At 45.2% G+C, this 16,968-nt stretch overlaps 1 protein-coding gene across 1 annotated transcript in view; it reads right to left on the bottom strand.

The window, feature by feature from the left end:
- Positions 1 to 6,827, bottom strand: part of Cdc42 (Cell division cycle 42) — a 125,331-nt gene extending 118,504 nt beyond the window's left edge. Inside the window, exons 1-3 of the mRNA XM_037433977.2 lie at positions 6,673 to 6,827; positions 6,110 to 6,335; positions 2,202 to 2,384 (exon numbers count right to left, since the gene is read on the bottom strand). Of these exons, the coding sequence (XP_037289874.1) occupies positions 2,202 to 2,384; positions 6,110 to 6,214 (288 nt within the window). The 5' untranslated portion in view covers positions 6,215 to 6,335; positions 6,673 to 6,827. The remainder of the gene's footprint in view (positions 1 to 2,201; positions 2,385 to 6,109; positions 6,336 to 6,672) is intronic.
- Positions 6,828 to 16,968: the final 10,141 nt, after the last annotated feature.

Raw genomic sequence — 16,968 nt, 5'->3', positions numbered from 1 at the left:
TACAGAGGCCTCCGCTTGCGATCGTTTGTGGCTAGGTGCTTTCCACCTGGCCTTCTTTCAAGAAATGTTCCATCAGCAACTTGCTGAAGGAACATTTCTATGGCACAGAAGACAACGCACTGTGGAAGGCGGCCAGCGACAAACTCTTGTCTTTATAAGACAGTGGTGCTTCGTCTGACGAATAGAAACAGTTGCGATGGTGGTTGAGGGGAGCTCAGATGACTGGGGTGCGGTGCGCCCATACGCAAATAAATGTCGTTCCGCAGTTTTGGGTTGTTTTCCTTCTTTTCTTTTCCGGTAAGTGAACTTGGGTGGTCGACCTATATTCTCACTGGACCTATAGTCCGGTTTATACAGTACGGCTGGTTGTCTACATTACGTGGTTAGAGAGCTAGCGCAGCTGATGTAGCCAATGCCGTAGCAGTAAGGCGATTGATCCGCTATCGCGTGGTGGCAAAATTGGTCTAGGACAGATTTGTATCGCCTCGGCCTGGGGGCATAGTCTTCTGGCCACTTTTCCCGCAATGAAGCGAGTATTATTCCTGTGAACTTTGCTGCATTCACTCGCTAAAAGGCCAAGTGTGAACGGGCCTTCCTCTGACAGACTAGCCGCGTTATGCCACTTGCGTGCATCGGTCAATCACGCGTTCGTATCATCCGCGGTTGCTGAAGAAACCGTCCGTATAAAATCGAATTTTATTATTGCGTGTGCAGAAAGGGACGGAAATCTAACCGATTTCCGCCCGTTTCTGCACATGCAATGACTTTTCTTTTAAAAGCGGCAACGTGGTGCACTCGAGTTTTTGGAGTCGGCCCTTCCATGCCGTCGATACTAATGCACTACAAAATGACAAACCCCTTAGGACACGTACAAAGTGCCGCACATGGGAAACGCATAGACAAAAATGGCCAACGTGCCATGCCGACGCACAAAGGGGCGGCCATTTCAAAAATGCCGATGGCAGTAGAATGACCGTATTCTTTTTTTTTCGTACTACATTAACGCACATGCGATTTATGAACTCGCTTAACCGGAAAAAAGGTGCACGTTAGATTCGAGTAATTATGGTAATGTTTTTGAGGTGAATATGATTAAAAGGTAACGATAACTGCAAGGTTTTTACACCAGACGTGCAATGCACGATGTTTTCGTAATGACAATTTTCTGATTGCCTGGTTTATTTTCAGCACCCTAGATGGTGCCACCTATCCAGTCTGTCGGGAGTTCATGCATTTACAGCTTTGATGTTCTAGGCCAGTCAAGCTACCAAAACTAAGGTAACCCGGCTACAACAATGTAACTACCTTTAGCGCTCACACTTCTGCTTACTTTGACTCGACGGCTGGAGCCTTTTTAATGCGGATATTTCAAGTTTCTATGGAAAAAGATGGATTTGCAGCATAGGTCCGCAAACAAAGCTTTTTCAGCGGATAGCTTACGTTATGTAAAGGTTTACGTTCCGTAAGGACCCATGCCTGTACAGATTCTATCATAAAAGCTCCTATTACCGTTACAAAGACGACATTTCGTGTATAAAATGTACGCACAACAAAAATTAAAATTTTTTAACACTATATTTTGCTTCATTCTCTCTGCAACCACAGCTACGTTTCTGGGTTACTGAACTCCTGCGCCAGCAAGGCTGATACTTAACACTTTCACAGAATGCTTGCAAATTTTTGAGGTAATTATACAACGCGAAGTGAACGAAAAATGTTTATGCACAAATATTTTTTCTTTCACTACGCTATTAAAGCAGGTCTTTAACACTACGAAATTTGAGCACTTGATTTGCTAGTATACATATGCAGACATCGATGAGGCACGTGCCATAATTTTTGTTAGCCAAAACGAGACAACTGCAAAAGAAGAAATGCATGAGTTTAATAGTCAACAGTCAAAGTCACAACCACACAAACAAGGAAAAAACCTAGACAGAACAGGCACTCACTTGCAACTGTTTATTCTTTGAGGAAACAGGCTAGTATAAACTCACTTCTCATTTCTTTGTGTGGTCGTGATTTTGGCGTGAGATTGACTACTGACTTCGTACATGCACCAGCTAGTCCAACATGGAGTTCTATTGAAGAGATGTATGATGCCAATGACCACCAGTATAGATTTCAAAATTCTCCACTAGAGGTGCTGTTCAGAAAACGATAAGGCCATTCAATGTAAGTTTTGATGTAAGGCTGCTCACCTTTTCTCTGACGTTTTCAAAGGAGGATGGCGAGACAACAGAGAAGCAGACAAGAAACACATCTGTTTGTGGATAGCTGAGCGGCCGCAGCCGGTCATAATCCTCCTGGCCAGCTGTGTCAAACAGTCCAAGGGTGTAAGGCTCACCACCAATCATTACAGTCACCGCATAATTGTCAAATACCTGCCAAAAAAGGACAGGTACTCATTAGTCCAAGGGTGTAAGGCTCACCACCAATCATTGCAGTCACCGCATAATTGTCAAATACCTGCCAAAAAAGGACAGGTGCTCATTAGTGCTTGCTACTAAAGAAGCACCACATAAAGATAACGAACAACTTCCCCATCAGCCCTCTCTGAACCAAACAGAAAAGGCATCATACGAACAAATATAATCATTATGTAAAACTAAAAAGAAATTCCACATTTAATTTAAACTGAAAATTTCAAGACAAATATAAAAGTATCAGTTACTCCACAAGATGCAACAAAATTTTTTTCAGCCTACATTTTACACAAGAGATCAGTACTTCACAGCAGCGAATTTCAAGTTCTCTTGTTTGACAGAAAAAAGAAAAATCAATGATGCTTGCGATCACAGCACAGCTACATACTACTATGCCATGGCTGAGAGTTTACCAGTGCAGTAACTGGCATGTGATGGCAAAACGCGACAAATGTCACGTCATCCACTTGATGCTCCACTGGCCTCTGTTCACCCATGCTTTCGATTCCTGCCCCCCTCACTGAACTGTCCTGATAACCTATCCAAATGTTCGAGTTAACATTCTCTACTGCCATACCAACACACCAGATGGACTTGTGCTACCCACAGTGTTGTGCAGCAACAGCTATTCAATTTTGCGTACATTCACATGCAGCACCATGATCTGACATGTACATTGTTGCTTATGCCAGAAGACTAACACTCCTCTTATGACCAACATTGGTCACTGCAGACACTGGGCACAGACTCAATCCAGTCCACATCTGCTCGACCTGCTAACCAATCACTAGCACTGGCACAAGTGCTATATCTAATCTGGAATACTTATGTGCAACAGCTCGACACCACTGGTGTTTCCCTGATAAATTGTTCAACATGTTTCCTTTCGTTGCACCAACTAAATGCACCAGTTATATCAAGCCTGTAAAGCTCATGAGCTTTCCCATGACAATGTCACAAGAGGCATGATGAGTCGCTACAACAGACGGCATTGAAGCGTGCCCTTCAGACTGTGAGCTCTCATTAAAGGGCCACTTACCATGTCTGACAATTTTCAGGTAACAAGTGCAATGCGTAAATGAGGCGTTCACGATCACGTGTGCCAAAATTTGCAACACTACGCACCGCAGAAACTGGTCAAATTTCAAGATGAACGCTGCTCCCCCTTCCTTTTGCGAGCGCCCGCCCAGAGAATGAGGGCATGACGTGCGCGTATGAATGGCCCTACGTACACGGCAATGCAGTGACGTTTGTTCTCTATGTAGACGATTGTGCTCCGACATTGCCAACAGTGGCACATCACATGGCGAAAATTATTTAACACGACATGGATAGTTTATGTTATGTATTTCTTGTTTGTAGCTATTAATAAATATACATAAATAAGGAGATGCAATAAAGGAATGTTAGCGCTCTTTTTCTTCTTTTTTCCACGTGAATTGCAACGAGATGCATCCCCACGGTCAGCGCATCGAGCAGACGACAGCTGGGGAACGCTCCTACGCGTTCGCGCACTAATTGTGCTCATCTATTTTACCGTGTCTAAGCCAGTGTTTCCGAACCATTCCACAGAAACAGGCAGTAGACATCAAAACAACGCTGGTCAACATTAAAAAAAAAACGCTGCTTGCGTGCACGGGGGTTAGGCTCGTTCGGGCACGTCATGCGCACGTGACCTCTTGGTCAGCCGCCAGACAGGGTAGGGTAGAGATTTGGCTAGCGAAGGCTTCGCAGAGGAGCGGCAAGGGTTTCGAGCTCGCCTCCTCTCATCCTCGTTTCGGGCCGTTTTAACAAAACAGTTTTCTCGGGTACCGATCCAAAAAATTTTTGTGGCAAAGTGTTCCTCATCGGACGCCTAACAACTTCAACGGTCTAACTAAAATTTGGTATGGGGCCTGGTGAGTGGCCCTTTAAAAGTGAGGCATTACACCATGAAAAGCAGTCACAGCGTGGCCATGAGCATTTTTTATTATCCAAGAACAGCACTAAAGAAAAAAAAAGGCAAGGACCAAAAAAAACAGGCTCAACCCTCAACTAATGGTTTATTCAAAGGCACATGAGCATACAAAGCAGCCAGCCTAGTCACATGACCAACGATTGAATCCATGCAGTTGAGTAATCAGGATACATGAAATTACATCACCGTTCAGTGTCTTTCTTGGCCTTTGTATTTTCTTAGCACTGTTCTGGCATAATGAGTTAGCAGCAACTAGCCCTAGTACCTGCACTTAGCATTTTGATTTTACTTTAAACACGTTCTCGTACTTCCAGTAGAATGATGAGCACACTGTGGCACTGAATCAACACAGCTTATTAGCAAGTTGACATGTTTGAACACGGTGGCACCTCGTGGCAGAGTGAATTTATTTTCCACGGTCGCACTTATGGCTGCACACCAGCATTCGAAGAACGCATCATCTCATCCCACGGTTATGATCAACTCATATACGAGGAGGCTGACATGATGTGTGTAAACATGCGACGTCAAAGACGAGACCCCGTCTGCATTAGAACTGCCTTATCAAGTGTTTTTGAGCCAACCGTTGTGCACTAGTCCAACTAGTTTTTTTTCTGTCACGTCTGGTATCAGTGTGCAGTGATGGAAGAAACATTTTGCTTTTTGGAGCAGATTCCGGAGCAGAAAATGTGGTGCTTTGGAGCAGCCTTAAGTGTCTTCGGAGCAGATGCATGTTCCTAACGACTCCTGAAGTCTAAAGCATCACTTAAGCATCTAATAAATATTTATATTTATTATTAGAACTGTTGCATGCTAGTATGCTGCTAGTACACAAGCAGTATAGTTGGGGTAAATTAAGGGCGGGGGGGGGGAAGGGGTCAAGAGAGTCTGGACATTTCTGGTGTTCAGGCTGAGGAGGACACCCCTCTTAAGTGTCCCACTTGAGATTCAGCTTTAGCATGTGATATAATTGAGCTACCGCTACCAGATATGCCCAATCAACTTTCTAAAATGCTTTTTATCTTTTACTGCTCACCTGTGTTAAATGCCCCTCACCTGTGTGAACTATGGAAATCGAAAAAAGGTGAAAAAAAAGGGACAGAACAATGCAATTGCTCAAGCACGGACGACATACTCGTTTTTTTTATTTTATATAAGAGCCTGATTTAGTTCGTATATAGATTAAAATACAGCCCATATTAAAAATACGAATTGGACACCATGGCCCCATATGTGTCGCCCCTTGAGATTTTTCTGGATTTATGCCACTGAGTAGCATACTAGGATGATATATACAGCTTGCTTTTGGGTTCTTATGCTCACGGGATGGTCCCATGGTTCAACTTCATTCTTTCTAATTTGCCAACACCATTTTGGAGCCGGTTTGGAGCAGTTACAAGCAAATATTGCACTTTGGAGCAGCATGGAGCAGCATTTCTCTTTTGGAGCAGGTTGGAGCAATTGGAGCAGCACTTCCACCACTGGTGTGCGTAAAATGTAAAACAAGCAATGAAATCAACTAGATGGCACTCCCCGGTGCTCCCTTGGCGTATCGTTCAGTTTCGCCCACGCTATACCCGAGTAGTGTGGAAACGAGGCAAGGCTATCCATCGCCCAATCTTGCACGCATGAAAACACTTGAATAAAAAGAGGCCGCTTTCTCGAGCCACGCGCAAAGTACACCAAACCTCATTCGTTCGATAGACCAAAGCGAAGAAGTACTCACCGTGGGGACGTATTCTGATGGAAACTTGTTTGTTGTGTACGAAATCAGCAAACATGTTTTACCAACAGCACCGTCACCTACGACTACACACTTGATGGTTTGCATTTTTCGCCACTGTCCCTGACACACGGTGAGAGGGATTCAGGCTGGGTGTCGCCAGCGGTTGTTTTCCAAACCTGGAAAGTTGTCTCTTTCCAAGGTGGAGGAGGGGTTCAACTCGCAATCGCTGCAAAAGAAAACAATTGCTCCAGTTAACGGAAACAGCGGCACAAGAATGACACTCGAGTGGACAGCGCATCCTGCGACACCGTCCGAATGAAACCACTGCTTCAGTTCGATCAACACAATCTTTTCGCACAGTTTTCGGAAAACTAGCGGGTACGGTTAGGCCTAGTAGGACAACTCTCGCGAAGCGCATTTTGCCATCCATCGCCATCTTGCTAGCTTTGTCAACAACGGGAAAGAAAACTGGACAGCGCCCGGCAGCAATACGCCACTGCAAATAACGTTTGCATGCGCGCTCTGTTCACGTATCTGCCAGCCGAATGCATCACGAAACCCACCTTTCGGGAGAGACCAGCCGATTTATTTCTCGCCCGGCCGCCACAAACTCGCCTTACTGGGCGTAACTAGTGGAAAGGCGTCACATCCGCTTCCTGTGTTGATGTCTACCGTGGCCCCTACCAACGTCTCTACATACTGCACTACATACATATATACGTATTCGGTGCCTGAAATTGGATGAATTACCATTTATTCGGTGTAAAACACAAGCTGCAAAACGCGTGTGGCCGCCGATGCGTGAAAGATAATCTACGACCACTTCCAACCAAAGTGCTATGCAGTGTGACATACGTGACAGTAAGATGATAAATATATCAAAGAAGTGTACAGGCTCGTTTTCTTTGTTGGACACAATATTAATCAGACCTAACAGACAAGTTTTCTTATAATTCAGTGATTTCAAAATGGTGGTTAGAAGGAGAGGTGTCAGCATTGTTAGCATTGTCCCGGCCGCGACAATACATTACAGCACCGTTCCATGAACAGATGGATGGATGTGGCTGTACCCTTTAGATCGGGTGGCGGCTATCGCCACCTAGCCGTAATACTTAGTGAACTAACCATTAGATTTATCTGTTTTTTTTTTCTTTAAATAGTGAGGTTGAGGATTCGTACTTTGCAGTGAAGGGTTTATTTTCACTTGTGCCTTGACTTTAGCCACCAATCAGATAACCTCCTTCTAGTTAAATCTACCCGCTTAAAGTCTATCTTGCCCTCCCTGTGCCTAAACCCCAGTGCTTTGAAAAACTCTGCGCCATCATCCTGAACTATAGGGTGAAGCCCTTTACAGAACATTATCAAGTGTTCGACAGTTTCTTCTTCCTCTCCACACGCACTGCATACTGTGTCTACCCCTTCGTATTTGGCCCGATATGTCTTGGTTCGCAATACTCCCGTCCTGGCCTCAAACAGTAGAGAACTGACGATAGTTATAACTATCGTCATGCCATACCAACTAGCCCAAGCTGCCACACTTCTAAGTAGAGAACTACCCCGAGTATTATCATAAATCCTTTCTTTGGCAATTTCCTGCTTGAAAGTTCGATAGATCTCTAGTGCGGACTTCTTAATCATGCCAATTTTCCACATGTCAGTCTCCGTTTCCTTCACTTTCTTCTTAACCGATAGTTCTTTTTGGTTTGGCCCCCTGCTGTTTTCTAAATATTTACCAGTCCATTTCCTGGTTCGCTTCCTCCATTTTGTATCGACATTCTTCATGTACAAGTAGCCGAAAACCTTTCTAGCTCAACGCTCCTCCCCATTTCTCTCTTTTTTTTATTTTTATTGATATGATATATAAGGAGATGTTGGCGCACCATTATGGCGCCGGCTACTCCTTAGCCGTTAATTGAAACTTGAACACGTATCTTGAAGCAAAACATACAAAGCAGTGCATGGAAAATAGAAAACTCAGGCACAGATATGCAAGGGCACACTTATACGTACATATCACAATGGTAAGTAAATGTTTGAAAGTCATTGTAAAAAGTCTCTGGAAACAAAACACAAACAACAAACACAAAACACAACAACAAAACAATAAAGCACACGTCTGGTCCTTATAAAGATGCATTCGCTCGTATGTACATAATAGTCGACACCTCATTCATTTCACAACACACACGTGATGGGTGTCACATGATACTGTATATAATAAGTACATGTGTTACAAATGAAAGCTTGTTCTTTGTTAATACTTGTCAGCAATCCCGCTGTCTTGTAAAAACGTGTTAATGCTTTTAAAGCGTGGGACTGTAAAACTCCAGTTGGCCACGGGCCCAGAAGTTTTTTCATGCTAAATGGTCTGTCGTCCAATGCGAACAGTTCACATTTAAGACGGCGTCTTGGCGTGTCATGATGTGGACAGTGTATGAGAAGGTGACATACGTCTTCATCTATAAATCCACAATCGCATTTGGGAGTTTCAGCTCTGCCGATCCTGTGCAAAAAATGTTTTGCGTATGCGGTGCCTAGCCTCAATCGGTGAATTAGAGTTTCCATCCTTCTATCTAATGCCAGCGTAATTTTGAATTCAATAAAAGGATCGATGTGGTATAAATTGCAGCTCTTTGTACTTTGGTCAAACCAAGCAGTTTTGCTCATTCTGAAAGTTGTATTCTTTATAATACTACGCAATTCATTTTTCGATATCGGTAAAGAAACAGTAACGTCTTTACGATGTGCTTGTCGTGCTGCTTCATCGGCAGTTGTGTTTCCAGGAATGTTGCAGTGGCCAGGTATCCACTGGAATTTGATCTCATGTTGCGCCTTCTTTGCTTTAGTGAGCTCCTTCAGCTTTTCGTATGTCATACTATCACTTATTACTGTCCTGTTTGTACTGGAGAGTGATCCTAATGCAGCCTGTGAGTCACTGAAAAGTACCCATTTTTTAGCGTCTGCTACCGAGTTTATAAACTTTAGAGCATACAGAATAGCGAAGAGCTCAGATGTTGTAGATGACGTCGTGCGACATAATTTAAACGATTCCTGAATATTGAGCTGTGGTATGATAAATGCCGATGTTGAAGACGTTGTAGTACTTGAGCCATCTGTGTACATATGTATGTACCCTGGATACCGCATGTGTATCTGATAAAGCGCTAGTTGTTGAGCAGCTTGGATGAACATGTCTCTCTTTCTAATAATGCCATCCACTGAGAATTCAATGCTTGGTATAGCAAGCATCCATGGAGGATAGTCCATTTCAGAGTTCCAAAATTCATGTCCGGGTAATATATGTACATTACTCTGTACTTCGTTATGAGCATTGCTTTTATCTCTTAGTAAAATCTCCAGCGCCAATGGGTGGTCCCTGTGTTGCGTCTGTAAGCGAAAAAAAAAATGGCGGCATGTTTCAATTGTTCTCGTGACTGGAAAGGGTGGTTGTCGAGTCTCTGCTATGACAAGGCTGCTGGAAGTCGCTCGTGGAACACCTATGCAGACGCGCAGTCCCCTAGCTAATAGTCTTTGAAGTCACTCCTCTGAAGTGCGGGAAAGGCCGTGTAACACTGCTGCAGAATATGCAACTTTTTGTCGTATTAAAGCATTGTGAACAGCGAGCATGGATGATACAGATCCGCCCCATGATGTCCCAGCAATTCTGCGGAGTATATTCACTAGCGTATTCACCTCGTTTTCGAGTTTCTTTATGTGAGGTGCCCATGATAGCTGCCTATCAAGTATTACTCCGAGAAATCGATGCTGTGTCACAATCATTAGTGGTTCTTCTTCTAAATTGAGATTGAAGTTCTTTAACTTCTTACGGGCGAAGGGCAATACAGCTGTCTTTGCGTGCGATAGAATCATTCCTCTTTCTTTTAAAAAGCTGTTGATAATATTTATTCCGTCTTGCAATGCAATCTGAATTAACCGTATGTCCGTGCCAGATGCCCAAATGAACACATCATCTGCATATAAGGAGTATTTCAACCTGGAAGGCAGTCTTTTAGCTAAATCAGCCATAACACAGTTGAAAAGAAAAGGGCTGAGTACGCTTCCTTGTGGCACTCCCTGTCTGACGTCGTGTTCTGCACTTTTTCCTTCGCTCGTCTGAATGAATATTTTACGACCTGATAAAAATTTGGATACCCACCGCAAAGACCTGCCGGACAGTCCGTGTTCCAACATACTCAGCAAAACATGAGTGTGACTGACTGTGTCAAATGCCCTTTTTATGTCCAAGAACACTGCGACCGTCAAACTACCACAGACGCGTTCATGCTCCACATACGTTACTAGGTCCAGTATTGCATCCATTGTGCATCTCTGTTTCCTAAAACCTGTCAAGTAGTTGGAGAATACAGCAGTTCTGTTGCACCACCATTGAAGTCGCGCATCAATCATTTTTTCCATTACCTTACATAAACAGCTTGTCAGACTGATTGGACGGAAGGATTCAAAGTTCAAGGGTGTCTTAGCCGGTTTTAAGATCGGAATGATGCGAGCAGACTTCCAAGACTCAGGTACAATTTCTTGCGTCCATAGATTATTGTAAATATCTAAGAGAATAGTTGTGCCTGTGGGCCCGAGGTTCTTTAGCATATTGTACGTAATGCCGTCCGGTCCAGAGGCCGATTTTTGACGACATGATGCTATAGCACAATGCAGCTCCCTTAACGTAAACACAGGGTCTAGCTGAGGATGCTGGGCCCAAAAGCAAGCATTAATTTTCTGGCTGGCTAATGCGACCGAATTATCAAATAAGGCACATTGTGATGCGGCGGGCCTACTGATAAGTTGACAAAATTCATCTGCTACCACAGCTTCCGGTTTGTCCAAAGCTACAGCAAGAGCACGAAATGGGAAGCTCTGTGATACAGGGCCACTAAGTGCTCCAATTACAAGTCAAATTCTTGGAACAGGTGTGTGGGGAGAGAGCGTGCCACAGAAATCACGCCAGCGTCGTTTACCTAAATTTTCTAGCCGTCTGCGCATTATACTGTGGATTTTCTGTGCATTTTTGTATGCTTCTAAACTTCCGCTGCGTCGATATGCCCTTTCTGAACGTCGTCTGATGGCTCTTAGATGTTCATACTCTCCATCGACTGCAGCATAGTCTTTTGGAATCGGGACTTTCTTTGTACATTTATTCGCATTATCTTGCAGAAATTCAGTAAACCTTTCAACTGTCGTGAGTTCACTATTTTGGTTTGTTAGGTGGTGCCGAAAAGCTTTCCAGTTCGTCAGTTTGCTGTAGCGTCTGGTGTCGTCTTTTCGCAAGTAGGGGTGACTTATTAGAATGGGAAAATGGTCACTCCCACGTGTTTCTACATCCGTTGTCCATACCACACCATTCACTAGATCTTGGGAACACAAGCTTACATCGATGCAACTAGAGTAATTATGCCCTCGGAGAAAAGTTGGGGAGCCGTCATTTAAAATTGTCAAATTGCATTTGTCTGCGGCACACTCAACAATGTTCCCACGTGCATCACATCGATCACTACCCCAGATTATGTTGTGCGCATTAAAGTCTCCGCATATAAACGTATATGAATTAGAAATGTTGAAGATATTTGTTAGTTCTTCAACCGAAATGCGGCTTGAAGGTTGTAGGTAAAAATTGATCACTGTAAAGCACTGCTCACCAAAGGATACTTTGCAAGCGACGAATTCCGGGAAGTCCGAATCACTTGAGTTAACTTGATGAGAAGGTAGGTCCTTTCTGACGCACAAATGTACTCTGCTAGGACCACTTCGACGAGATGACTTATATATCACGTAGATGGAGAGGCGGAATTCATCATTCATTCCTGCCTCTTGGATGCAAAATATAGAAAAATTATACTGCAGAAGGAGTTTACGGAAGTCAGCACACTTCCTTCGAAGACCATTGGCATTCCACTGGTATATGGAGACATCTTTGTAGCGCTTATTCATATGTTATTTGTCGCAGGTTTGACCCGGACTGTTGACACAGTAGTGCTTCCAGAGGCAGCAGGGCTTTTACTTCTGGAAGGTTGTTTGCTTCCGGTAGAGCAGACAGGATTGCCTTAAGTGCTGCGAAAAGCATTGGCAGAATCAATTGCATGACTGATGCAGAGGCACGGTCTCCATTGAATGGTTGATTTTCTGAGGCCTGTTGAGAATGACGTGGCGTTTCGATGTTGTAGTTGGGGCGAACACTGGCACTGTCGGTTTTGCTACTTTCCGGCAGAGGTCCCGTGGGCGTTCGTAGCTTTGACGCGTAGGTTTGGTTACTTGAAGGTACTTCTCGTGAGTGGTCTTTCGAGTGTGCTCTTGGCGTCTCTCTTGGCGGTTCTCTTGGCGTGCTTGTCGGCTGTTGTTGCGGTGGCCGCTGAGGTGGATCACGTACAGGATGAACAATCTCAAGGTTTGGAGATGGTTCATTGGGGCGCGGTTTTCTTCCATGGATGAGCTCATGCTGACGCATTTTTGCAGCAGCTTTACTTTGCGGGCAGCGTGATTACCTGCACAGTTTGCACACTTAGGCTGAAGAACAGACTTGCACTCCTTATGATGGTGTTCTTCTGAGCAGATCTTACACCGGCGCGTGTTACGGCAACTTTTCGCCATGTGTCCGAAGCGCTGGCAGTTATAGCACCGAAGTGCTGGACCAAGATATTCTTCCACTGGGTGACTGGTGAATCCTAAGTAGATTCTTCCTGGGATCGGGCGGTCATCTCGAAAAGTCAGGATCACTGAGTGAAGTGGACGCGTCGTTACTCCTCCATCTTCCTGGCGGTAGTATTTCATTTGCCATCGCGCCGATATAACCCCTGCATCTCTCAAGTACTCTAGGAGTTGTTCGTCTGAATACTGCAGAGGAATATGTTTTACTTTCCCAACGTTCCGAGTGTATGACTCTGGGATGAAAGGCTTAACTTCCAGGCCACCTACATTTGAAAGCATCAGAAGTCGCTTAGCTGAACTTAAGGAAGCAACGCTGACACTAAAGCTTCCATCTCTGTTCGTTCTGAATGTCTGCACTTTTTCTTTAGCAGCGGAAACTACTTCAGCTGACACTCGATTGGGGTTCACTTTCCAGAAGCTAGCACCTTCAGCTGTTGGACGAAAGACGACTGGGATACCCTCTGCTCGTTTCTTTTTATAAGTAACCAACGTAAATGGTTCATCTTCGCCCATGTCTTCTTCATCACTTAGGTAATAAGTTGACGTTTTATCGTCGAGAGGATTCTCTTCTAAGCGAGGCTTCTTGCTCTCAGCTTCATCGTCTTCCAATGCTGCTGTGCTCGCTGGAGCCATTTCGCGGTTGTGAATTTGCAAACGTGCCGGCTTTATGATGCTTGGACGCACCTGTAAGCCCCCAGGCTTTTCATTGTGTCCTGAAGTATCACCCATGTGGTTTAACGCACTTGGACGAGCATAATGCTCGTGGCGATGGCTACCAACCACCGTAGTGGTCGCGTACTAGCCAAATCTTTGTTAACGGAACCTCGTACCTGTAGGGCGCCGAGCCCTCGAAGTCTTCACCCAGCGTCTTGTCGGCACACCGCGAAGAAAAAACGGTGCCACGTTCTTCGTGGTTCCTCGCGACGCTAGCTGCGTCGCAGCGGTGACGGCGGTGTCTACGGCGAACGCTATGCAGGTGGCTCTTCTTCCGGCGCAGCGAACACAAAAACGGGCATAAAATGATCAAATGCAAGTCCTCCCACCTGATTTTTCGTCAGGATGGTCGCGATGACTTGTGGCGTCGATTCGTAACGACAAATACGCTGGATATGGTGATTTCCGCCGCGAAACATCCAGAAAACACGGAGCCGACGCGATGAGCGACTGCTCCTGCCGGGCGCCTCACGCGTCTCCCCCCATTTCTCTCAAGCGCTTCTCAAATTTTATCTTGCTGCTAGCTTCCCTGCCCTCAAATGATGTCCATCCCATATCACCTTGTACTCCCTGATTTGGTATATTCCCGTGAGCTCCTAAAGCAGGCCTATCTATTCCACGTTACTTAATTTCTAATCTTGCTTGAACTTCTGATCTCATGCACAAGACGGCATTGCCGAACGTCAGCCCTGGAACCATGAACCCTTTCCATATTCCTCTCACAACATCATACCTATTGTAATTCCACAGTGCCCTATTTTTCATTACTGCTGCATTCCTGTTAGCTTTAGTCGTCACATATATAATATATTTCGTATTCCCCTAAGGGAATACGAAATATATATTTCGTATTCCCTTAGGTACTCGGTCCCATTGCTTATCCATATGCCCAGATATTTGTATTTATCTGTCATCTCTAGCGTGACCTCCTCTATTCTAAATTCACTATATTCATTGTCATCCAAACTCATGACTCCTGATTTTTCCTTACTGAATCTGAAATCTAACCTATCTCCTTCATTACCGCAGATGTCCACCAATCTTTGCAAATCTTCCTTGTTGTCGGCCATTAGTACTATATTATCTGCGTACATCAATGCTGGTAGTGCCTGTTCAAAGAGTTTTCCTTGTTTGACGAAAGAAAGGTTGAAGCCCAGTTCACTTCCCTGTAATTTGGCCTCTAATCCTTGTTGGTACATCATGAATAATAAGGGTGACAGGGAACACCCCTGCCTAAGCCCCCGTTTTACCTCTGCAGGCTTGGATACCTGTTCTTCCCACTTTTATAACTCCCTTGTTACCTTTATAGGTATCCTTTAAAAGATTAGTGACTACATCTTCCACGCCTAGTGTGTCCATTCCCCACAATTCCTCTTGAACCACGCTATCGTACGCTCCCTTCATATCCAAAAATGCTAGCCACAGGGGCCTGTGTTCCTTTTATACTATTTCGATGCACTGCGTCAGTGAGAACAGATTGTCTTTCAACCTCCTGTGTTTCCGAAACCTATTCTGCAGTTCTCCCAGCACCCCCTCATCCTCTATCCATGCCTGCAGTCTTTCATTTTTAATCTGCATCACCAACCTGTAGACCACTGATGTCACTGTTATATGACGGTAGTTGTTTATGTCAGCTTTGTCGCCCTTTCCTTTATAGATCATGCTCATCCTACTAAGTTTCCAATCATCGGGGACTTCCGCATCGATTATTGTTCTGCCGACTGCGTCTCTCAAAGTCTGTTTAGACTTCGGACCCAATGTCTTTATCAGCATAATTGGAATGCCATCTGGGCTTGTTGATGTACTACTTGGAACCCTCTTCTCAGCCCTTTCCCACTCTCGTTGTGAAAATGGAGCCCTTGCGCCACTTGATTCATCCTTGTCTATTGTGTCGCATAAGGCAATTCTTTGTTGAAATTTTTCTGTCGCTCTTGTTCCTATATATTCAATAGCTTCGTCACCTTCTAGACTAGCACCTTAAGCTGTAGTTATAAACCTCTGCTCTAGGTTTGTTTCATTTCTTAGGGAGTTTATATGGTTCCAAAATTTGGCAGCTACCTTTCTTTCCTTTTTATGTACTTCTGCCAGCCACTGAGCACCCTTTCTTCTAATCTTTTCATTGATCAGGAGGGATGCTTCCTTTCTAGAGCTTAGAAAGATGTTCCATTCTCTTTCAACATCATCTGTCGGTTCACCCCGCTGCTTAGCCGGTCTGTGTTTCCTATAGGCTTCCTGACGTTTTTTTTTTATGGCTCTCTTAACTTCCTCATCTCACAAACTCTAGGGCTTGTGCCTTCTTTTCCGGGGTGACTTGTCACGTGCCTTAGCAAGCTCTAGCCCAAACAGTCTAATTAGATTTGTGTATGTCCACACCGTTTTATTATACTCAGTGATTACGTTCTCAATTTGTTTAGTAGCAATTTCTATTTGCCTTTCTGAATGAAAATTTTCCTGTAGTTGCTCATCTTGTCTCCTTCTCACTTTCGCTGCTCTTCCAGTACTTAGCTTGATACGCTTGTGACTGCTACCCAGACTTCTGGAGCCACCTTCATCTATGTGCATTCCCCTGTCACATACATCCTATGTGACATCAGTACGTAATCTATCGTTGAATGCAGCCTTCCTACCTCCCATGTTATCTGCCCTTCACACTTCTCGGTACTGTTGCAAATGATCATGTTGCGGCGAGGGAAGGAGACGTGAGACGGCGTCGAAGGCGGCCGATGGGGCCGTGCCGATCTCGCCACTTTATTGCAGGCCTGAAGCGGAGCCACGTCGACTACCAGCGTCTGCCACGCCAGGCGTGTCAGCTCGTTCTAATTCTCGCGCAGCTCGAGCTCGCGCCCGCTGCGCGAGAGACGCGGCGCGGTGATGGAAAAAATGACGATGGTGATGATGGCACTACAGGGCTCCCCCCCTAGCGCTTTGCGCGATTTGAACGCATATGAAAAAAAGAAAGAGGGCGACAAATGCTATGTACATGAACGGCAGTCCATAAAGTGTTCCTTTGGCAAGTCCAGTTTGTCAACGTTTATAGGCCATCGGTAAGCAGTGTGTCTCTGGTGGGCGACTCTGGGAGTTGCGCAGAGGACGCAGGAGGAAGTGCCGGGTCGCTGTGGCAGCCAACAAGTGGGTCTCACGGTGACCTGGTCGGAAAGGCCGAGAGTGGACCGTGTGTCGCGAGGTCATGACAGGATGGTGGGTGACAATGTTGGCGCTGGGTGCAGAGGACACTATACTGCCGCCTGTCGAAATTAGAGGTCCCGACAGGGCGCCATGATGGTGGTGGTGGTGGTGGTGATGGTGGGCATGCGCCAGTATCTGCGGCTGGGTGAACGTCGGTATCTGCACCAAGGATTGGTGCTGGTCTGTCTGGAACGCACCCAGTGTGGGCTGGGCCAGCATGGTCTGCGTGGGCAGCATGGCCTGCGGCTGTTGCAGCGTCAGTGGCTGTCCCGGGACTATGGCAAACGAGGGGGGCGACATCA

This window comes from Rhipicephalus microplus, chromosome 3 (genome assembly GCF_043290135.1).
Source record: "Rhipicephalus microplus isolate Deutch F79 chromosome 3, USDA_Rmic, whole genome shotgun sequence".
Lineage (NCBI taxonomy): Eukaryota > Metazoa > Arthropoda > Arachnida > Ixodida > Ixodidae > Rhipicephalus > Rhipicephalus microplus.
The sequence above is the reverse complement of the archived record's forward strand: the minus strand, read 5'-3'. Positions and strand labels throughout refer to the sequence as shown.